The sequence below is a fragment of the Carassius carassius genome, chromosome 50 (genome assembly GCF_963082965.1).
Source record: "Carassius carassius chromosome 50, fCarCar2.1, whole genome shotgun sequence".
NCBI classification, from domain to species: Eukaryota; Metazoa; Chordata; class Actinopteri; order Cypriniformes; family Cyprinidae; genus Carassius; species Carassius carassius.
Window position 1 is genome coordinate 14,347,089 of NC_081804.1, and position 23,843 is coordinate 14,370,931.

The following is a 23,843-nucleotide window of genomic DNA, read 5'->3' on the forward strand; positions in this document are numbered from 1 at the left end:
TTCACATAGCCAAGGACCACCATCGAATCAGTCCAGTAATATTCTTGCAGGTTTTCAACTTCAATTTCCCTTCTGATGACATCATCATTATGGACCGAACTCACAGCTGATGACAGTTCAAGCCTTGGGATAGTCGTTAACTTGGTAGGGGCTACTCTCGCTTTCCCCATAATGAGTGAGCAACAGACCTGCCCTGTTTCACTTACTGCACAGAGATATGAACATGCACCATATCCACTGAAGCTTGCATATGAAAAATTATGAAGCTCGTACAGAATAACGTTGTCAAAGTTTGTTGGATGGTAGCTTCTTGGGACCTTTAGGACTGCCAATGCAGGCAAGTCTCTAAGCCATGACTCCCATTGGGGCAGAATGTGCTCGTGAAGATCTTCATCCCAGCTCACCTTTTCCCTGCATAGTGCCTGAAGTATTTGTTTGCCGACTAGTAAGAAAGGGACAACAAATCCTAGTGGATTGTAAACAGAGGCTACCGTTGAGAGAACTCCTCTCCTTGTAAGTGGATTGTTCTTGACAACCCTGTACTGGAATTCATCCGCTTCGACGCACCACTCAACTCCAATTGCTCACTCGATGTGAACTTCTCCAAAGGCCATGTCTAGATCTTTAGTTTCTGCACATTCTTCAGGCGGTATTGTGGCAATTACTTCTTTATTATTGGATACAAATTTGTGTAACCGAAGATTTCCTGTTCTGCATAAGGCTCTTGCTTCCTTCACAAGATGTACAGCTTCGACAGGTGACCACACACTTGTTAAGCCATCATCGACGTAAAAGCTTCTCTGGATAAACTTGATGGACTCTTCGCTGAACTTTCCATGACCCTGTGATGCCAGATACTTGAATCCAAAGTTGGAGCAGCCAGGGGATGAAGCTGCCCCAAACAGGTGTACCTTCATTCTATACACAGAGGGTTTGGAATCCAGATTGCCTTCGTCCCACCAGAGAAATCGCAGGTAGTCTTGGTGTTCCCTTGCAACGTGAAATTGATGGAACATTCTTTCGACGTTGCACATAATGGAAATTGGACCCTTCCTAAATCGACACAGTACTCCAACTGTGTTGGAAAGGTCTGGACCAGTCAAGAGGTGGTCATTCAGAGAGGTTTCATGGAAGCGTACTGAACAATCAAAAACCACCCGGATCTTTCCTGGTTTGTGGGGGTGGTAGACTTCGTGGTGCGAAATATACCATGCGAGTTAGTTATCCAGTTCAGACATTGGAACCTTCTCAGCGTCCTTTCAGGCTAGTATGTCATTCATGAAATTGACATAATCCTTATGATACTGTTTGTCTCTCCTCATTCGCCGCTCCAATGAGATGAGTCTATGAACAGCAGATTGTTTATTATCTGGCAGAATAGGTTTGTCAGTCTTGAAAGGAAGTGGAAGTTCAAAGTCGAGTTCAAGTGCCTTGATTACATCTGTTGGAATGACTTCCTTCACATGGGTTCTGCACACGAAATGCACTTCTTTCTTTAGATCAACTGTTGGCTTTACTGCAGGCATCACTTGTCGCACTAAAGTTCTGTGACTGATTCTGATCACATCGCAGAAATCACTTGTCGGGTATGAGCAGCCGACTTTACTCCAGCCGAGGTCAGTTCGTTGTGCATATGGCTGATTTTCCTCCCCAGACAAGATCTCCTTGGGAAGAAGGGCTTGTTGACAGTTATAGTTAATCAAAAGAGCTATTTCGCAATCTAATGGAGGTGGAATCTAGTCTGCCAATTGTTGCAAATGAGGGCATTTTAGAGCCGTTTCTGAAGTTGGGATATGCGACCTGTTTGCCGGGATAAACTCTCGCGTGAAAACCATTGGCAATAGGATCCTCTTCTCAGAATTGTATCCTCTTACTTGCAGATTCATCAGTTTCTGACATGGTATGACTGTTGACCTTGCTGACATTGTAGATAGATCTGTAACTTCAAGCTGAATAGTTGATTTGGCATTTTTATGGCAGGTTTCAGCATTTGAGTCAGACATCCTCAAATGAATATTAAATGTGTGTGACCACTAAGCTTAAATAGAATTTGTATGCGTTAAATTTACTTGTTTATATGTGAATTTAAGCTACAATGGGCTTAAAGTAAATAATCAGGTTGATTATAACTGTACTAGTTTCTTAACAACTATAGATATATGGAACTGAGGATTTTCTAAATACAGATTCAATATTGCATCTCTTTAAACGTATCTACTTGTAAATAGCTTCAATTTTAGAACAAGAAATATAAAAATAAAATGATTACAAATTGCACTTCACACTGTATAACACAATGAATAAACCTTAAGTGCAGAGAGAATGTACTCAAAATATATCACTTATTCTTCTAAAAGGAAAGGTTTCTATATACGTGTAGTTTCCCTTTAAGCTTCACTTAAATAGCACTTAAATCTTAATTATATCTCAAAAGCACAAAATATTGGAAAATTCTGATTTCAGTTTTCAGATATTATTTTTAAACCTTTGCAAAAATATACAAATCAAACACCAGCATGATACAATTTCCCAAACACCGTTTGCAGGAAAAATGGACCTTTCTTTGATGCAATCTTCAAGTTGAATCACTTCTCACGCCACCTATAGCTTCCTTGTAGCGGAGCACTTCTTGATTATAGCTTGAAATGTTGCACTTTCAAAGTCTAATCACCGTTCCTTGTGATCGTTATAACGACGATGGGTTATGGGCTTTCCTCATCTGATATGCTGGCTCTTCATCCGGTCGACATCGACACCCGCGACGGTCTCGTTATCTCTCCTACCCGCGCCGTCGCGCAGGCGAGTTCTCACTGTAGCTCTCTTCACAACTACACACAGACACAGGTCGGTTCCTTAAAACGGGCGTTTTAATTCTTTGGCTCGTCTTGTTCACGCCGTGAGAACTTCATTCATAAATGAACATAGTACAAACACATCAGCATATTGTACAATATAGTCTTAAAAGAAATGAGATGCACAAAATTATACTTTCTGCACATTAAACAAATATACATGTGAAACAAATACCTCGTTGGCTGCTTGTTATGAAAAGAGGTTCTTGAGTCCTTTGTTTAACTAAATCTTCTTTGCTGTCTCCGTTTGACTTGAGACGACACTTATTTTAAACTTAAATTAGACTTTCAGAGCCTCGTTATGCATCCGCTCCTCATCAGTCCATGCGGGCAATGCAATATATTTCGTCATTTCCGCTAAAGTGACGCATTCTCGCGCCTTACATTTAAAGAAACATAAATGAATTTACATAACATTACATCAAATACACATTTTACCAAATGGTACCTCTAATAGATGAATGCATGAAATTATGGATTTCATTATAAATGAATTATTAGATGACTGCACAGAAAATCTGCATAACAGCAATTACAAGCAAGTTGACAGTTTCTTAATAGCTTGAAAGAAACAAAATGAATTCTGACAATCCTGATTGGTCTGTGACTATGACAATGGAAAACATTTCCTCCCTCTGGCTACGTCTGAATTGCTGAACTATCATAGTGTGTTGAATTCGATGAAGAACCTACTTCTTGACTTCTTGATTTTTTTCCTTAACTAATCATATGGCTTCAACTCAAGTTGCTTTATGGGATAGTGTTCCAAAGTTGCACACTTCAGGATCTCATCAGATGTTGAATGTCATCCAGATGTTGTTTGCATACTGTATTATAAATACTTAGTACTGTACTTTCTACTCAATGTTTGTTTAGTGTATGCAGTGTTGGACTTTTGAACTTCCTGATCATGTGAAAAGAAGAAGAGCTGAAAAACAGGTGCACATTACTGGGGTTTATGACAGGCAGTTGCATAAACTGTAGAATGAGTGGAAACATGAGCCGATTAAAGTGTAAACTGTGAGAATTGTAATTTTGTTTACACAGTGAGGTGATGGATGTGCTAATGAAAGTTAGAAAGGAACAATCAGTATGGATTGAAAGGAAGAAAGTAGTAATAGTTTTCATAATCACGGATGTGAATCATTTCCATATTAAAATCAAATTATCATCAGAATCTCTTGAGCAAAACTTTGATCCTAGCTGATCCTGTTGTAGAATACTTAGTAGAAATCTAGAAAAAATACAAAAAGATGAGTGCGTTTTTGTTTTTTACAGTCAAAAAGCTATTTTTGTAGCTATTAATGAAACTAGATTTGAGGAACAGATCTGAAATCTGAAGTGTGATTTTCAGGCCTAGGAAAGATTAAAACTAAACAAATATGTAAAAAATAAATAAAATTAAGAAAAGTCATGGAAATTTCTAAATGAACTAGTTTTTTTTCTTGTAAAGTATGATTGTTGTTTTGTGCTGGATAAAACACTTTCATGTCTTTGCCTACTTTTTTTGTTAGTAGCTTGTATTGTAGCTATTAGCAAACTACTTTTTTTTTTTTAAACACTGTCTAGACAAAAATTGGGAAGTCATGAGACCAGAGATCTTTTAGCATAACATGATATCAGTCTTTATTTTTGTAGAAGGAATTCAAAATCCATCTATATTTATAGCACATATCTGGAAAAAATATCCAGAATTAGTATTATTTTAGTGTTATTTATTACCATTATTATTTTATTATAATATTTATGAACATGAAATATTTATGAATTTACTTATTTAATACTTTTTATTTCTTTTTAGCTTTCTTGCTGTATTTATTTATTAATTTTTTCAGTTCTAGTCATTTTAGTAACTTTTTTTTTTTTTTTACATTTATCATCTAATGCTTAATTTTCTTTATTCTGTTACTGAAAATGATTTTTGATTTCAGTTTTAGTTAACTATAGCTACACTGATGCACATCTCTCAAGATAAAAGAAAATAATTTCAAAAGTAACCACATACCCATTACCCAGAAAGTTGGTGGCGTGACATTTAAACTCTGTTCAGCCGAGTGTGATTTGAAACTCATCTGGTTGTTTTGATTCTTCATCCGAAGAGTATTTGTGCTGGTAATTTAGAGAATAGCTTGCAATGCATTTTAGTGTCTGACTCTAATTTGTCAGTCACACACCGCTCACATGTAAGACAGCATTACTCACCGAAATTAGTCACATTGTCACTTAGGAATGATACTCACTAAAACTACGTACCCATGTTGGGAAATTTAACAGTTGTGCTGTGTCTAGAGCACTTTCCCACAGATAAATAAGCATTCAGAATAGTTTGACCTAGCTGTTTCCCAAAATGTTAGCATAGTGTTAATATTTCTAATTTTTCTGCCTATTTCCTAGGTTTTAAGAGGACCACAGCTCATCGCAGTGGCGTCGACCGACGGGACGGGTGGGGTTGACACATCTCCTCTCCAGGGTAACGATATTCAGGTGCAATACGTCCAGCTGGGAACGGTGACCGACCACACCGGCGCAGTACAAGTGAGATAAGCCAGAAACACACAAACACAATGTCAGCATTATCTGTGATGTACAGCCATTTTATTTCAGATAGGAATGTTTTCTGTCTCAAAACGACCACCACTGTCGCACAGGTGTGCGATGAATGCACCGATTTGCTCTATGGTGGGCAGCAATTCTGAGCCAACACCGCTGGGTGGCGTAGTCACCAATATGTGTGATCAAACTCGCTCTCTCACCATGTGTTCTTTCTAGAAATCGTAGGCTGTGATCTTAACCTGCTCTCCACACTCACTTTCAGCTAATCAGCAACCCAGATCAGTTTGTTTTTCCTCTGAATAATAAATTGCCTTTTGTTGTCCCTTTCCTCTCTGTCTGTTTTCAAATTTTTATCCCTCTTTTCCATCTCATGCTCTACATCAAGTTCTCAACATGCTCCAGTGCTCCTTGATGTGTGTTTTCACAATAATCACTTCCCCATGATGCCATTACGGCATTTCGGAGCCGTGATATGGCGTGCACGCATATTCAAACTCATTTAGATGTTTGACAGTCATTACAGGTCACCACATTTCCCCAGCTGCACTCAACGTGTTTGATTCATGTGAGGCTCCAAGCTAGGGTTGAGGAGCATAGTTACAATTTGACTTGCATATTTCACATCTGCTTTAACGTTTCTGTCTTTAGAGAAGAAGAAACTTCTTTTAATCTGAAGCAAAGAGCAATCATTGTTAAATCTTGTGAGCAAAATTAGTATCAAATTTTCAGATTTTGTGGCGAGATAAAAAAAAAAACATGACAATAAAATGATTTAAATGTAAAGGAATAGGTCACCCAAAAATAAAAGTTAGCTGTGGATGAGGTTGTTTCTTCATCAGACCAGATTTGGAGAAATTTAGCATTACAGCACTTGCTCAGCAATAGATACTCTGCAGTGAATGGGTGCCATCAGAATGAGAGTCCAAACAGCTGATCAAAACATCACAATAATCTAGAAGTAATCCACACCACTCCAGTCCATCAGTTAATGTCTTGTGAGGTGAAAAGCTGCATGTCTGCAAAAAACTCAAATAACTCAAGTGCAGTCTGTTGCTTTTTGGCACACATTTTTGTCATTTTGCACATTATCGTTGAATACAATTGAGTGAAATGGACTATAACAAATAAATATATTGACATAATTAAAATATTTTCACTGAAAGTCAAAATGCTGAAGCACAAATCAACGAGAACATCAAGCATTTCAAAGCCCTTTGTTGTGACCGTCCCTCTTACATTTTTTTTAAAACACTCACGGCACTAGCACGCACCCCCAATATGGCTTTTGTGAGCGTGGGAATGTGAGCTATTTGGTAACAGGGAGGGGGACGAGGCCTTTACCACAGTTGCCCTTTAAAGTGGTTAGGCTGGTACAACTTAAACCTCTTTAGACCATTTGGGCGCTTATGGTTTGAATCGTCTTAAAGGGCATTTCCTGCTTAAAATCAGTAATTTTTTCAATTTGCTTTATTGATGTATTGTCCATATTGTGCTCGATTATCATCGCACGTTATTTCAGAAAAAAAGTCTTAAAATGTTTTATATAAATGATAAATTATATATAAATGACATGCTTGCTCCGCCTCTGAAACGAGTTTCCTATACTGATGACGTCAGCAAGACCTCTTATTTTTCAGCCCCTCCCCCTTCTCTATACTCTGCTGTAAACAAAGGCCATAAAAAACAAACAAATGCTCCCCTTCCTCTCTTTGAAGTACATTCTGTCATCGGATGTGCTGTAACACAGCCAAATTGGTTGTACGGCTTGTTATCTGAGTGACCTGCATCTTTCTTTTTCTCTTTCTCTCTCTCATGGACACACACACTTGTGTTTTGGCCGACCTTCAAATATGTAGTGTCTCATCTTTGTCTAAGCAGGCTGTACCATACCCCGGAAAGCAGTTTGTGGGAACGGTTTGATGATTGCATCCGTACGCAGACCCCATCAGAGGTTCTTAGATTTACCTCTTGCTTCACTTGGTGGTCTGGACGCCTTCCAAATTGGCTCTGCAATTATACTGTACACATCAAAGTTTTGGAAAACTGTTAATGGACTATGATGCTTGAATAGAGCACAACATTTGATGCAGTCAAGCGAGTAAAATCGATTCTAGATTACCACCGTTCTGTGACAAACCACCTGTCAGTGTGACATGGGGATAAAATAAACAGCTGTCAGAGGAAATGAATATGAATGATGGCATGAGCTCACTTAGTAGTGGAGCTGTGCTAAAGTTGGCAAACAGAAAACTACCGGCTGTTTTTGGAAGACAGTTTGGTGGAAACTTTGTTTACATGGAAATCAATTTTAGCATGTTTTATATCTTGCTCTTTTTTTTTTAATTGTAAAATTTAAATGTAAAACTATATCGCAACCTGGATAAAGACATTATGTATTTCATGTATTTATATTTTCATACATGTATACATGCATCAATTTGATTCAGTTTAAATAGTCTCTACTATTTGCAGATGTGACTTGATTTTTCATCCATTTCTTTTATCGTTGCCACACCCACAGTGAGATCCTATTGGTCCAAATTCCTGCTCTAAAAAGCTTTGTATTAAAGATCAAATATAATCTGATTGGCTGTAATTGTTGTGTTGTGCACTGTTTTTCATTCAAAACTTGGACACTTGTCATATATAGTCGGAGAGCATGTGAAAAAAATAACAGCAATGAATAAGAAATACTTAAATTATACATTTTAATAAAATTATAAGAAATCAACCTTAGTGAAATAAAACAAATAAAGTTATTAGAAATAAATACCAAATAAGTGTATTATAAGTAGATATTGGGGACAAAAAGCAAATATAAAAAAATAAAAACTCTGGAACATTAGTGGATTTAAAGTAAAATGTAAAAAGTTAAAATAAATAAAAGTGGATATTGGGGAGAAATATTAAATATAATGATTACAAAATAAATAAATACCAAGAATGTTAGTGAAAAAAGTTCTAGTAAATTAGTGAATTTTAGGTGGACATCATGGACAAAAATTTTATATAATAATCAGTAACTAACATTAAAACAAACAAACATAAAAATAACATTAGTGGAAAATAAATCAAGTATAAATAAGTAATTTAATAAATGCATATTAAGTGGGCATCTGAGAAATTTTTTTTACATCATGATCACAAAATAAATAAAAAACAACAAAAAATGTACAACTTAACAATGGTGTACCTCAGATAAAAAATTTAAATAACAAATAATAGTTGAATTTTTACATCGTTGACCCATTGCAATCTACTTGATGAGCTAAGAAATGATATCAAAATGCTTTAAACTATAGGAAAGCTTAATAATTGGTCAACTTAGTTGAGCCGACGTCTTCTTGCACCAGAGGTCACAGCGCTTCTTTCTATTCGAAGTTTAGCTCTCATCTGCTGCACAAAACATGTGGTAGTGTTTACAGACAGTTTTTCATGAACACACCCCTTTATTTTTTTAATTTAATAGCTTCCATATCACACATCCGATCACTACAGATAAAAATCGTCGAAAGTAAAGAGATGTTTCTGGCCAGGAGGATCTGTTCTCTGTACAGTCTGACAGAAGTGTTTGAAAGTGATGCTTTTGAGCGATTCAGTCATTGTCTCTAATGAGTGCCCTCTTGTGGAGCTGCAGGAAATCAGCCCCTGTGGAGTGAACACTTAGCACCTAAGATGAAAAGCACAGCTCGTGAGTGTCTTGCATCAGGCAGGCTGTGTTATAGGAGTCTTGGCACTTCGGGGCTTTGCCCTTGAGTACAGTTTGAGCCTGTGCACCGTGCAGGTGTGCGGTCCGTTCCTCTGGTGTGTGTTGAGGAAGGAATGACTCACTGCACATACTCTGAAGTGACTCATCCTGCGTTGTCTCTCCCTGGATCACTCCCTCTTCCCTTTTTTTTTCTTTTTTTGAGGCAGTGTTTTTATTTCGACGACTGGGATAGAGTGTAGCCTTTGTCTGACCCTTTACTTTTCTCCTTGTTTTCCATCTCTTGTTGTTGTCCTGATCTTTGGTTTAGTTGTATCAATCTGTACACCTGTCAGTGTTGTATTGGTCTGCTTTCACTGCCTCCATTACTATGCTAAAGCAGGTGGTATTAAGGCTGGTCAAATAACAGGATGTACAGCGCTGCGATAGATATGTATCAGCTGACAGTGATTCCACTATACAATGGAATCTTAATAAAAACAGACATTCCAGACCGTGCTGCAGACAAACACTTCTATTGAACATTGTTTCTTTAAAGCCAAGAGTTCATTTTGGTGTATCTATTCAAGACACACTGTCACTATGAACTTTGTGCATTAATGTAGTATTCAGTCGATGTTTGTTCAGTTTCATATATATATATATATATATATATATATATATATATATATATATACACAAACCCAATTCCAAAAATGTTGGGACACTGTACAAATTGTGAATAGAAACAAAATGCAATGATGTGGAAGTTTCAAGTTTCAATATTTTATTCAGAATGCAACATAGATGACATATCAAATGGATCATCTTTTTAAGGGAAAAATAAGTTGATTTTAAATTTCATGGCATCAACACATCAACACAAGTTGGGACAAGGCCATGTTTACCACTGTGTGGCATCCCCTCTTCTTTTTATAACAGTCTGAAAACGTCTGGGGACTGAGGAGACAAGTTGCTCAAGTTTATGAATAGGAATGTTGTCCCATTCTTGTCTAATACAGGCTTCTAGTTGCTCAATTGTCTTAGGTCTTCTTTGTCGCATCTTCCTCTTTATGATGCGCCAAATGTTTTCTATGGGTGAAAGATCTGGACTGCAGGCTGGCCATTTCAGTACCCGGATCCTTCTTCTACGCAGCCATGATGTTGTAATGGATGCAGTATGTGGTCTGGCATTGTCATGTTGGAAAATGCAAGGTCTTCCCTGAAAGAGGATATTTGGAACTTGGATATACCTTTCAGCATTGATGGTGTCTTTCCAGATGTGTAAGCTGCCCATGCCACACGCACTCATGCAACCCCATACCATCAGAGATGCAGGCTTCTGAACTGAGCGCTGATAACAACTTGGGTTGTCCTTGTCCTCTTTAGTCCGGATGACATGGCATCCCAGTTCTTCAAAAAGAACTTCAAATTTTGATTCGTCTGACCACAAAACAGTTTTCCACTTTGCCACAGTCCATTTTAAATGGACGCCAGAGAAAACGCCTTTCAATTTTTTTGGAATCGGGTTTGTATATATATATAAACACTACAAGTTGATATGTCAAAATTAGCTGTAATATTTCATCTGGTGGTGTGAATTTGAGGTGGAAGGGATGGAGGTGGCAGATGGAGTTAATGTTCAGGAAGCCTGTTTGAAACAATAAGTATTTTTGCAGTTGCATTTGGTTTTCTAATGGCACAAAAATGACACATTCACTCTGTTTTTGCTTCTCAGGCTGAAGGTCTGACTCCAGCTCTGCAGGCGGAGATGGATGTGAAGAATGCCATTCAGCTCCAGCAGGCCGAGAACGGAGAGGTGGTTCAGATACAGATGCCAGGCACTTGAGCCACTCACGTGCAAACTTCTCACATGTGCGTAAACAAAGATATTTGGCTAGAGAGTCAGAGAGAGGGTGAAACTGAGGAGCATGGCCACTCAAACTCAAATTCTCAGCATAAACCACCATCATATGTCAACAGTTATTGACTAAATCCAAGTAAAACAAATGCAGTTTGTTTTAACATGTCAGCTCATATGGAAACTACTGGCCGTCCCCCACCAATAACAGTAACTGCATTCGGTCTACTTAGTAACGTAAAAGCAATGCTTGCTTCATCGCTGGTTCGTCCACTCTCTCCGACACTGAACAAAACAGTGAAAAATAGAAGGCTTTTTCCTCTCCGGTCAGTCTGAAGTACCTTACACACAAAGAACAAGCATGTTTTACTAAAGATTCAAGCAGACAGTCAAGTTACTGGGCTTTAACTGGTCACAAGTGTCATTTTTAGTACATGAGCATCACACTTTGTAGGCTTTACCTATCTGATATTACAAAAAAGCAGCAGTGTAAAATATGCTTCAATTCATAATCCAAGATTTTTCCGGTTTGCTATGCTTTTGTGACTTTTGTGTGCGTGTTTGTATCGGTGGAGATCTGGGGGTTTATTTCAGGGCCGCCCCGTCTTCATTTATCAGTAATTAATTTGTTTTCATAATGGTTGTCTAAATACTTTTTGTTTCATAAAACATTATTGTATGAAAAAAAAAAAAACAATTAAAGTTTTGCGGAGATTTTGTAGGGCAGTTTACTAATGCACAGGAAAATATGTCAACAATGTGTTAATGTAGTATATGAAATATGTACTTTTTCATGTATAGAAATATTATATATATGTATATATATACATATATTTGTGTATGAAGGATTTGTTCAAACTGAATAAATGACCTTTGTTTTGAAATACAGCGTCTTGAGTAACGAAACTCTCAAGGCACAATTTCTATTGAAATGACTTGATTTTGCTGTGAAATGTGGCAAAGATGTGATTTATGTTTCATACCTTAATACGAACCAGTTTTTTGGCAGGTCATAACGTTTTATTTTCTTGAGTTTATGATGACACAAATTGTGGGTGTGAGAGTGAGATTATGGGTATTTGGAATCCCATTCCTTACTATGCATACCAATTTTTTAATAAAATTGTGAAATTAAAAATTCTTAAAAATTCACATTGGTCTTCAATAAATAAGGGGTTTTCAATAGCTGTTTTTTTTTAAATATTACCTCAAATGATAAATATGTGATAGTAGTTATTATCATGAACTCTAACCTTTAAGATGTCAAGTTATTTATTATTACGAACTCTAAACTCTAAGCTGTCAATTTTTCAACCTTGTCACTGGATCTTTGAAATTAATAGACATGGGCCTTTAACTTGAAAATAGATTACTGAGTAAATTCTCACTCAATTTCAGGGTTCCTTGAAATTATAATTTAAAACAAAATGCTATTGTTCTTTTAAAACATGTTTTGCGCCAACCCTGTTATATTCAAAATATTGTGGGGGGTTGAAGATCTGTGCAAAATATTCAGTTCAATTAATATTCTTTTGCTTCGTGCAATAAAAAAAAAATTTCCACCACAGAATTTAACTTTTGAGCTTGACAAGTCCAATATAAATGTAACCAAAATGAAACACAAATGTGTGACAATACAGATGAAAAAAAAAATCCAATCTTTCAAATATAATGTCAAGAACATTTTTTTTTCTTAAATTACACAATATAACAGGGTTGAACAGCTGTTTTCAGCTGCTGATTCTTAATTTATTACCCCAAATTTAGAAATATGTTTAATAGCTTTACAGAGAACCAGTAGGTATTTATTGTTGCAAACTCTAGCTTAAAGCTGTCTACCCCGTTACATTCCAACTATTGTGGGGTTGGAGATCTTTGCAAAATGTTTAATAAAGCCTATCCTCTTTAATTAATAGTTTAGTCTGCCTCTCCCCTTTAGAAGATGAAGATGAAATGGCCCAGAATACAACATCTAATTTGTCTTATATTGAATTACATGTCTTTATGTATTTGAGAAAATGTCTTACAGTTTTTATGAAATCATATCAGTGTCCTCAGTATCACTTTACACCTTGTTATTCCAATTATTCTTTATAATGAAAGCCAGGTCCTTAGTGACATCATGATCCTGACTAGGATGTTTAATGGGAAAACAACATCACCAACATAGGGAAGTAATTGATTTATATGTACTATGAAACTACTCTTTGTCTCACTCCTAAAACACCCTGTTTGATAAAATTGCAGTAATTGGTGTGTTTCAAAAGATCATTCATTCATGAACATTTCATTTACAAACATTATATTTTGTCTTTCTTTCTTTCTTTCTTCCTTTCTTCCTTTCTACCAGTAGGTATTTATTGTTGCAAACTCTAGCTTAAAGCTGTCAACCCCATTATATTCCAACTATTGTGGGGTTGGAGATCTTTGCAAAATTTTTAATAAAGCCATTGTTCTTGTGCCATGTGAAATAAGAATAATATTTTTCCAGCAACAATTTTTCTATTTTTTTTCCACAACAGAGTTGAATTTTGAGTAAGACAGGTCCAATTATAAGCCTAACCTACACCTTTTTAAACCTACCCCATGAGGTCAGAAATTATGCCAGTCTCTCAAATACAGTGTCAAGAACATTTCAAAACTAAAATATCACAATAAAACAGGGTTGAACAGTGTTTTTTTTAAAGAATAGAATTATGAAAAAAGATAATAGCTTTTAAAAGTGATAATAGCTTTAAAAAGAAAAGACCAAAAACATTTTTAAACTAAAATATCACAGCATAACAGGGTTGAACGTTGTTAGAATAAAATAGTTAAAAAACAAACACTTAATTTCAGTAAAAGCAAAGTAAAAAAAAAAAAAAGTTTGTGTAAAGGTGATTAATATGACTGCGCAAATTGGTTGATATTTAATGGGGAAAAAGCCCTAACATTTAACAACAAACTAATATATATATATATATATATATATATATATATATATATATATATATATATATATATATATATATATATATATTCAGCTTTACAAACAAAACAAAAGTGATTAGATTCTCTTTCATAGTAAGTTATGAGGATACTTTGCACACAAGTTTAGTTTCCTGACAACGGCCCATACTACAGTATTCAAAGCAGATCCAATCCAAACAAAGCCATTATTCTACACACATTATTGCAAGTTAAGTGTTGGTGTTGATTTAGTGTTGAGCCACTGAACAGTCATCACACGCATTGTGGTTTAATGATTGCAATCTAATGACCGGGAGTGATTAGAAGCAAGCGGCAATGCATTCGGTTGCTATTTTTGTTTTATATTTATGTGATTTGCTTCAGTTTACCAGAACACCATAGCGAGAGTCATGAGACCCATGTTTTGGTTTGTGAGATCACCATATATTCTCTCTAGAGCCCCCCAAAACTCCTACTCTGACTCCCTCGTCTCTAATGGGATCAAGTCAGCCTCTCCCCCGTTCTGAAATCACCGATGGAATATCCCGTATTGTAGTAGTCTGGACTTTTAAGGTCTCCGGCCAGGCGCCACTGAGCGTTTTGTTATGGCAATGATACATAGTTGCTAACACATCCTCTCCCGCTGCTATGGGTTTTGGTCAGATTATTTGTATCTTTAGAGCAGGGGTGAGGACATAAAATTTATTTTTTTTGTTTTCCCACGCTTTCTGTAACATAATGGTGTATTTTGGATTGCGTGCAGAAAGTGTCCCATATAAACACTGATAAAAACATCTCTCTATTTCCTTTTGTTTTCTTTTAGTCTCAAAGTCTCCTATTACGCATCTTCTGTACACCATCCACCCGTCTCTCTTAAGGAATCTATCACTTTCTTCATCTTTTCCCTCTGATTTCTGGTTCTCACACTTGTTCTCATCGTCCCACTCTTTTCTCGGGTGGAGTCTGGTGTTTTTTTTTGGGATTTCCTCCTCATCCGCTACCAGTCTGTGTTAGTTTTGTCATAATTTGGGCTGCGGTATCCTCTTTTAATTAATAGAGTTTATTCTGTCTCTCCCCTTTAGAAGATGAAGATGAAATGTCCCAGAATACAACATCTAATTTGTCTTATATTGAATAACATGTCTTTATGTATTTAAGAAAATGTCTTACAGTTTTTATGAAATCATATCAGTGTCCTCAGTATCACTTTACACCCTGTTATTCCAATTATTCTTTATAGTGAAAGCCAGGTCCTTAGTGACATCATGATCCTGACTAGGATGTTTAATGGGAAAACAACATCACCAACATAGGGAAGTAATTGATTTATATGTACTATGAAACTACTCTGTCTCGCTCCTAAACCTTCCACCCTGTTTGATACAATTGCAGTAATTGGTGTGTTTCAAAAGATCATTCATTCATGAACATTTCATTTACAAACATTATATTTTGTCTTTCTTTTTCTTTCTTTCTTTCTTTCTTTCTTTCTTTCTTTCTTTCTTTCTTTCTTTCTTTCTCTCTTTCTTTCCTTTCTACCTTGTTTTCTTCTTTTAGTTTCCTTTTTATTTCCATCCTGTCATATTCTTCTCGATATGAACCCTGTAAATTTTCCCATCCTGTTAGGAATTCTGCAGATTTTTTCCCCATCCTTTTTTATCACTATTTTTAATTTTTTTGCTTTCTGTTATGTTCCATCCTGGTAGGATTTCTGCTATTTTTTTGTCTTTATCCTGGTGCAATGGTGTTCTTTTTTCATGTATTATGTTAATTCACGTTAATTCACGTTAATAACTTTTTATTTCATTATTTCCATCCTGTTAAAGTTTGTAAATATTTTTTTCTTATTCGTCTAAATAATCTAATCTAAATATAATAAATATATTTTAAGTGTCCGAGCTTGACCTGAACATGTTTCATAGGTGTGGTATACCTTTTCATAGAAATACTTCTTTAAATTACAACACATTTTTTTTTCAAATGTTACAGCGGTTAAAGGTCAACTATGAATAGACGGCATGTACTGTAGCATTATCTTTGTTGGCCTGACCTACATGTCCTCTGAATTTTTCTTTTATATGCTTTATCTAATGCAGGGAAACTGTTTCTCAAGTCAAAACATGAAAGTAGTCTGTCTCCAAGATATTAAATCAGCTCTTGTTGATCTGATAACGTAGTGCGAGATGGCTGAGCAGCCTGGGCCCACGCACAGCAGACAGGAGACAAGGTCAGATTTTATGACCCTAATGCTGCGCACTGGCGTATTTTATGTTTTTGACCCCATGGGTTCAAGTTCAGTGCATAATCATTCGAGTGAGCTCATGTTTTTGTGTGTGGACTCGTGGCTGAATTTACAGGTTTCTTTTATTTACAGGACCTTCTGAGCGGAACGCAGATTTACGTGGTCGCAACCATGACCTACATTGGTTTCGCGCGATTTCACAACCCATTTATCACATTATCTTCTAATAGGATTAGAGCTTATGCTGAAAACTGATTAATGGTCCAAAATGATTATGTTGGTCCATTACATCATTTAAGACAATGAGCAACACCCCCAAATGTTCTGATAGACGCAGTTGAAGATAATCCAAGTGTCCCCTCCACCACATTTTTTTAATTCTACTGTTTCATAATGAGAGTAAAATGAAATGTAATATGTACTGTAAAAAAAAAAATTCCGGAATCACTGAGGTGCAAAGAGGATCACCCCTTGTGTCAGTATTTTGTTGAACCACCCTTTCCTTTATTTACAGCCTTTAGTCTGTTGGGGTTTATCTGTATCTCTACACACTTTGCACATCTAGACTTTGAGATATTTGCCCGCTCAAGTTCAGTTAAATTTGATGATGAGTGTTTGTGGACTGCAGTCTTCAAGTCATTCCACAGATTTTCAGTCTGGTCACTGACGAGGCCATGCAAGGACTTTCACCTTTTCTCCTTCAACCACTGTGTGCTCAGTTTTGCTGTGTGTTTTGAGTCATTGTCATGTTTGAAGGTAAACCTTCTTCCCATTGACAACTTTCTGGCAGATAGCAGCAGATTTTCCTCAAGAATTCGACTTTGATATTTTGTCCCATCCATTCTTCCTTCATTCCTCACAAGTGCTCCAGTCCCTGCCTCAGAGAAACACCCAGAACAGGATCCCACCACCTCAATGGTTTACTGCAGGAATGCTGTTATTTGGATGGTGACTGGATTGGATTTCCGTCAGACATATTGATTGGAGCGGAGGCCAAATAATTCAGTTTAAGTCTCATCTTTCTCAGAATCTTAAGGCGTGTTTTGGCAAAGCTCAGTCTGATTGCATGTGGCCTTTCTTGAAGAGAGTAGTTTTTCTTGCAACCCTCCCAAATAAGCCACATCTGTGGAGAATTGGTGATATTGTTATCATGTGCACACAATGACCACTCTTTGTCATAAATTCCTGCAGCTTCTTCAGTTGCTGTAGATCACTTAGTCTCTTCTCTGATCTGTTTCCTCCACCTCTTTCATCCAGTTAGGAGTGATGTCCTGATCCAGGGAGGCCCCAGGTGAAAAAAATGTGTACTTTAGTGCACTAAAAATACACTTAAGTACAAGAAATTACATTTGTTGTACATTCATATTTTTTGTGCTAAAAACAACTGTAAAAATAATACACTATTAATACACTAATTAAAAGTATATTTTTACTTTAGTAGTACTTAAGTGTAATTAATAAATTATACTTAATACCATTTATATTTTAAATGTATTTGTAGTGCATAAAAGAATATATACTTTTGAAAAAATAGAAGTTTTTTTAGTGTATTTCTTACAAGTACATTTTTAACGCATTAAAATAGTTCATTGTTAGTGTACTTTTACATAGCTATCAAAGTACACTAGCAATGAATTATTTTTAATGTGTTAAAATGTACTTGTAAGAAATACACTAAAAAACTCTTCTATTTTTTCAAAAGTATATATTTTTTTAATGCACTAAAAATACATTTAAAAAAAATAAGGCTTTTAGTATACTTTATTAATTACAATTAATTACTATTTAAATTAAAACATACTTTTAATTAGTGTATTTATAATGTATTGTTTTTACAGTTGTTTTTAGCACAAAAAATAAGAATGTACTACAAATTACTTTCTTGTAATTAAGTGTTTTTAGTGCACTCAAGTACACTTTATTTTCACCTAGTGAAAATACTAAAGTAGTACTTAAGTGTAATTAAGAAAGTATACTAAATACCATTGATATTTTAAATGTATTTTTAGTGCATATAAATAAGATATACTATTGAAAAATTACACAGAATAGTTTTATTACTGTATTTCTTACAAGTACATTTTTAACGCATTAATAATAGTTCATTGTTAGTTCATTGTTAGTGTACTTTTAGAGAGTTTAAATTAAATTATTTCAACAGAAATATGTTAGAAATGTATTCACAAATGTGCTATTTAAGTACACTATATAAATATACTAAATAGCACTAACACTGAAATTTATTATAAGTGTAATTAGATAGTTAACCTAAATTAATTTAGTTTACAATATATTAGCAATAGGTTAAATTAATTGTGCTACTTAAGTATACTTAAATACACTAAATATTAAATTGATATAGTACACATATTCAGAAGTGTTTTGCATTGAAAAAGCATGCAGCGATCCCAGCGATTAACAGATGGATTTTCATAAATACAGTATAACTTGTAGGTGCTTACGCTATACTATAAATGCACTACTATCACATTAAGTATGTTACTTAAAAGTGTACTTTTGCTATACAAAATTGCAATATGATTGTTTTCCACATTTATTGTCAATAAAAAGAAAACAGATATTTCAATAGTTTCATAATTTCACAGTAACCAAAAATAATTCACTTAACACTGTCTGTGAGTTAATATTTAGAACAGGCATGACAACTGTATTTTTCTGACTGTTTGCTTTGTATTGCATAACATTTTATGAAAAAAAAAAAAAAACTTGCATGCTTGGAGGATAAGCGAATAGAAAAGACGTTATTGTCACTGGTACAACAAAATTTAGGGTGCTTCCACAGAGCCATACCATTGCACCATACAAAAAAGAAAAACAAGGAACAACATATATCCAGATAAGGGCACGAACTGGCTCAGTGAGCAATATGCATATCTCTCATTCATGTGTCAATTCATATTTAATCTCTCTCTATATTATTTGGGAGTGGAATAACATAGTTTTTGGCTTTTGCTTCTATCAAAACACATTTTCTGTAAAACAGATCAGTGGGAACCGCACATACATTGTTGGACTACAACACCTCAGAAACAAAATATGAAGTAATGTTTAGCTCACTGTCCCTGCAGAGCAGTTTACCGGTATTCTTGAGCTCCCTAACCAATACACAGTGCATTGATACATGGTGTAATCTGAATATTAACATGCTAAGAATGCACAGTCGTCCATCCATTAAATCTACTGTTGAGTTTATCCTTTTTTAAGGTTTTTATAACTGCTTGAATGGTACAGTATTCCTTTTACGATGAAACGATGATAAAATACACATTGACTGACTGTAACACCCAGCAAATTTTTGACAGCAGATGATTGGGATGGTGATAGTGTACCATGACAGGGTTTGCCAAAAACCCTGACATTTTCATTGAGGCTGGCTGAATTACAAGAATGTAAATGGCTGCTTTGTAAACCAGAAAAATCTTTTTAACACCATCATTTGCATCTGCCATCACCTTTTCAGCTTTCTGCTTTAGACTCCTCCAGCAAAGAAACCTTCTAACAATTTGTTCAGGAACATGGGTGGTTCCATGGAAGTACTTTAACAGAGTGCCATTAAATGATTCAAAGGAAAAGGTTGATGTGGCCCACAGAGGCCCCCAGTTCCTTACACTTGTTGTAATGTGTGTCAGTAGATGAACATTGAAAGTCATATTTGCTGCTCCATATAACTTCTCAAACTGTGAAGTGAACTTTCTGAGAGCTCTTTCTGCTACATCAATATCACAGCGTTTCACTTTTTCTCCCAACAGAATGTGCATAGCAAACACAAACAGAAAAAGGTGGTTCCAGAATTTCCTCAGTAAAACCCCATTCAGAAGAGGCAGAGCATAGAATAAGAGGAATGACCTCCACTCTGATGCCTTCCAGTACTTTCTGTCTGCCACAGACTGTGGTACTCTGATTATCTCAACAGGTGGTTTGATTGTAACTAGCTCTTTGTCTAGAAGGTCTGATTTTGTTCCTATGTACCACTCTTGTTCATGATTTCTGGAGTCAAACCACAGATTAGCTAGTTGCCTTGTAACCCCAAGGCAGACAGAGTGTTGATACTCTGGAACAAATCCATTTATCATTTGAAAGTTTTCAAGTCTCATTAAAGGTGAAGGTCCTTTTACTCCCATTACAGTTTTCTCAAGTGTTGCGGCCAATGCGTGATCAAAGTGCTCTACTTCAGTTCTAAGTTTTGGCACAGGGTCTTTATTTGTGTAGGGACCTCCCCCAACATGGTAGCAAAAGTCACACCCATAAAAACCATTGAACTGTTTAGTGTTCCTTAGAAGTGGGCGGGCGACTGAATCAGAACTACATATGAGAGCAAAAACCTTGGAAGTATGCTCTATGTTTGCTGAATCTTTCCATTTAATTCCATCTTTCTGTAGAATTGACAGTTCATCTACGAATGGCTTCAAAAATGTGAGCATATAGGGCTTTTTTTTCCCAAACCAAAGACATGGAATGCAGATATTTGCCTTTCGTTCTCTAGGCTCAAGCTCTATTACTTGGCACTGTATGGGCCAGATCTGGTACTTGGAGCTCCTGAACAGTGGGATTCCATCACAGTTCCAAATTAAAGATATGTCATCTTCACCCATTGCACCAGATTCCTTAAGTTTTTGATACTCATCTCCACATTGGATGTCTGAAATTGTATCTGAATTCAGCCAATCTTTTTGAATTTTTGTTTGTTTTTCCTCAAGCAATGTTTTGATCTGTGAGGCCAAACTAAGAACCAGGAAAAAGCATCCACTTTTAAGAGAGCTGTCTGAATCAGTTACTGTGTGACAAATGTCACACTGTAGCTCACCAGTATTTTTCCCTAAGTAGTTTTCACATGTTGGACAGTAGAAATGGGGTTCATAATTTCCATACTGACCATAAGCTTTTCGGAAAAGATATGTGGTCACTGGTACCATGCCTGGAAAATGCTCATTGAAAATTTTCAGTAGATGGTCCAGTGAAACAGTTGTAAGATTGTGCCTTAGTATAAAGGACATAAGCAACAGTAAACTTTGTCCTTTTGTCAGAGGTGCGCCGGGATACACAGGATCATCGCCATCTGTTAATGGGCCTGCCTAATGACATAATCATAATAGTAATTATTGTAAAAAGTAACCTATAGCAAAAGAAACATGGTGTATAGAAAACATACAAAAATACAAGCTACTAACCTTTTCGTTTGGCTCTTGCTGGTCAGGAGTTGGAAAAGACATGTTCTCTTCTGGTTGTGTCCAGGATATGTCCTGCCATACCTAAAAAATAACATAGATAACTGATTTTACTTTGGTGGGGTTTTTTGGTGTCACGGCCACTCCTCTGCATTGCAGGTGCGGTTCCTCCTGCAGGCAGAGGAGGGTCGATAGTGATTGGAGCCACCTGGGTTCAGGGTATTGAAGCTGCTACTAACCACGTTCTATCTCTCTCTGCTCTTCCATCCTATTTCAATTGTTCCTTTATAGTTTTACTTATTTTTTAAATTCAGTTATGCTCACAGACCCGGTCTGTGTTCTACCAAATATCTTCTACTTCTTAATAATAGACTTCACTGTGCTTCTTGTCATTGATCAAGCCTTTGAAATGTTTTATGTATCCATCTCCTGACTTGTGCCTGTCCACAACTTTATCCCTGAGACCTTTTGACAGTACCTTGACTCCCATAGTTGATAGTTTGAATCCGTTTCACCACCAACTTTCACCTTGAACGACCAGAGCTTCATAATCTGGGGATATTGGTGTTTAGTATCAGCATGAAAGCATAAATACCATTATTTGTGTATTTTTTTTTAAATATATATGCCTGTATGTCATGTCACTGTTAATGGCATGGATGTTATAATGTGCTAGTCACCGCTGATCCTCCAGTGTCAGGGCTAGTCACCGCTGATCCTCCAGAGTCAGGGCTAGTCACCGCTGATCCTCCAGAGTCAGGGCTAGTCACCGCTGATCCTCCAGAGTCAGGGCTAGTCACCGCTGATCCTCCAGAGTCAGGGCTAGTCACCGGTGTTCTTCAGGGACTGAGTCAAGTCACCGGTGATCTTCAGGGACCGAGTCAAGTCACCGGTGATCTTCAGGGACTGAGTCAAGTTACCGGTGATCTTCATGAACAACGGCAAGTCACCTCTGATCTTCATGAACAACGGCAAGTCAACATTGATCTTCATGAGCAAATACAAGTCACCAATGATCTTCATGAGCAGTGTCAGGCCAGCACCAATCTTCTGGAGTCCAGTAAGGACACCAGGGAATTACCAGAGTTTCGTCGTCCCGTTGGTCCAGCCGCACGGAGGTCTGCTCCGCCTTGGGGGGCTCTGGTCCTGACCACATGGCTGTGGTGGTCTTCTGCTCTGCCCTGGGGGCCTTCTGCCCCGACCACACGGTCGTGGTGGTCTTCTGCTCCGCCCTGGGGGGCTTCCGCCCTGACCACACGGTTGTGGTGGTCCTCTGCTCCGCCCTGGGGGACTCCAGTCTCCACCACACGGACGTGTTGGTCTTCTGCCCCGTCCTGGAGGGGCTTCATGTTGTTTTTTGTTTTTGTGTTCACTCCTGTCCCTGTTCCTCTCTGTCAGTCTGGCCCTCCGTCCCTCCCCCTGAACCTCCTCCGGTCCTCCTCCCTCCTGGTCTCCCTGTTTGGTGTTCACACTTCTGGTGTCTGTTCCCCATGTTTTTCTTTTCTGGCCCTCCGTCCCTCCCCCTGAGCCTCCACCTGTCCGCCTCCCTCCTGGTCTCTGTTTTGTGTCTGTCGTGGAGCGTCTGGGAGCCGCTCCGTAGAGGGGGGGTACTGTCACAGTGTCTGGGTTGTGTCCCTGGGTTTCCACTAGATGTCCTCCTTTCCCACGGTGTCTGTCACCTTATTAACTGTCTGTTCCCTTATTTGGTCACCTTCCTCCTTGTTTGAGTTAATTGATTATTCCCCACCTGTCTCCAGTTCCCTCATTCACCTTCTGTGTATTTATACCTGGTCTGTCTGAGTATGTGTCACGGAATCCTTGTTGAATGTTTAATTCATGTCCGTCAGCTCTTGTCCTTGCCTTGTGTTCGTGTCTTGTTTATGTTTGGATGGATGTTTTGGTCTCGACCCCTGCCTGGACTGTTTACTCTATTTGGATTACCCTTTAATAAAAGACTTACCTGCAATTGGTTCCCTCTCCCGTGGTTCTTTGTAACACCGATCGTGACACTAGTGGCCCCAAAAAGGTGGTCTTTGTCAACTTAAAGAGGGTCTTTGTTTTAACTAAAGTCAACAGAAAATGCGTGTTTTAGTAAAGCCTACACAAATTTCACAGTGTTCAAATATAGATTTTGCTGTAATATTTTGCATTGTGTTAAGTTTGGATAACGATTCTAGTTGGCACTGTCATATTGACAAGTAAAAGTGTCCAAATCATTTTTTTTTTTTTTTTTTACATTTTTTGAACAGTTTGTATATTGTTTTATCATTTAAAACGAACAATTTTGTGTATTTGTCCTTTATCTTTTTAAAATGTATGCAACTTAGTCTCATATTCTATTAAATGCTCGCGACGTGGATGCTCTTTTAATACTGCTTGAGGCCACGCTTTCATAATAATGCATTATTTCTGCACACTAAACGCTTGGGCCGAGCCGTGGTCAGGGAAAGGTTAACTGGCTCGTGCGCTCTGGTGGCTGGGCAGGCGCGAGGCTGCGGCGCGCTGACGCGGGGAT

At 37.1% G+C, this 23,843-nt stretch overlaps 2 protein-coding genes across 4 annotated transcripts in view; one reads left to right on the plus strand and one right to left on the minus strand.

The window, feature by feature from the left end:
• Window positions 1-11,835, plus strand: part of banp (BTG3 associated nuclear protein) — a 46,066-nt gene extending 34,231 nt beyond the window's left edge. For all 3 annotated transcript variants that reach the window (XM_059546160.1, XM_059546162.1, XM_059546161.1), the window contains exons 12-13: window positions 5,247-5,387; window positions 10,829-11,835. In XM_059546160.1, the coding sequence (XP_059402143.1) occupies window positions 5,247-5,387; window positions 10,829-10,939 (252 nt within the window). In that variant the 3' untranslated portion in view covers window positions 10,940-11,835. The remainder of the gene's footprint in view (window positions 1-5,246; window positions 5,388-10,828) is intronic.
• Window positions 11,836-19,383: 7,548 nt separating this feature from the next.
• LOC132133444 (uncharacterized) lies at window positions 19,384-21,399 on the minus strand. The gene is made up of 2 exons (XM_059546270.1): window positions 21,332-21,399; window positions 19,384-21,235 (listed from the first exon to the last, which is right to left on the minus strand). The coding sequence occupies exons 1-2, from the start codon at window positions 21,371-21,373 to the stop codon at window positions 19,403-19,405; spliced, it is 1,875 nt and encodes a 624-aa protein (XP_059402253.1). The 5' UTR covers window positions 21,374-21,399; the 3' UTR covers window positions 19,384-19,402.
• Between the last annotated feature and the right edge of the window lie 2,444 nt (window positions 21,400-23,843).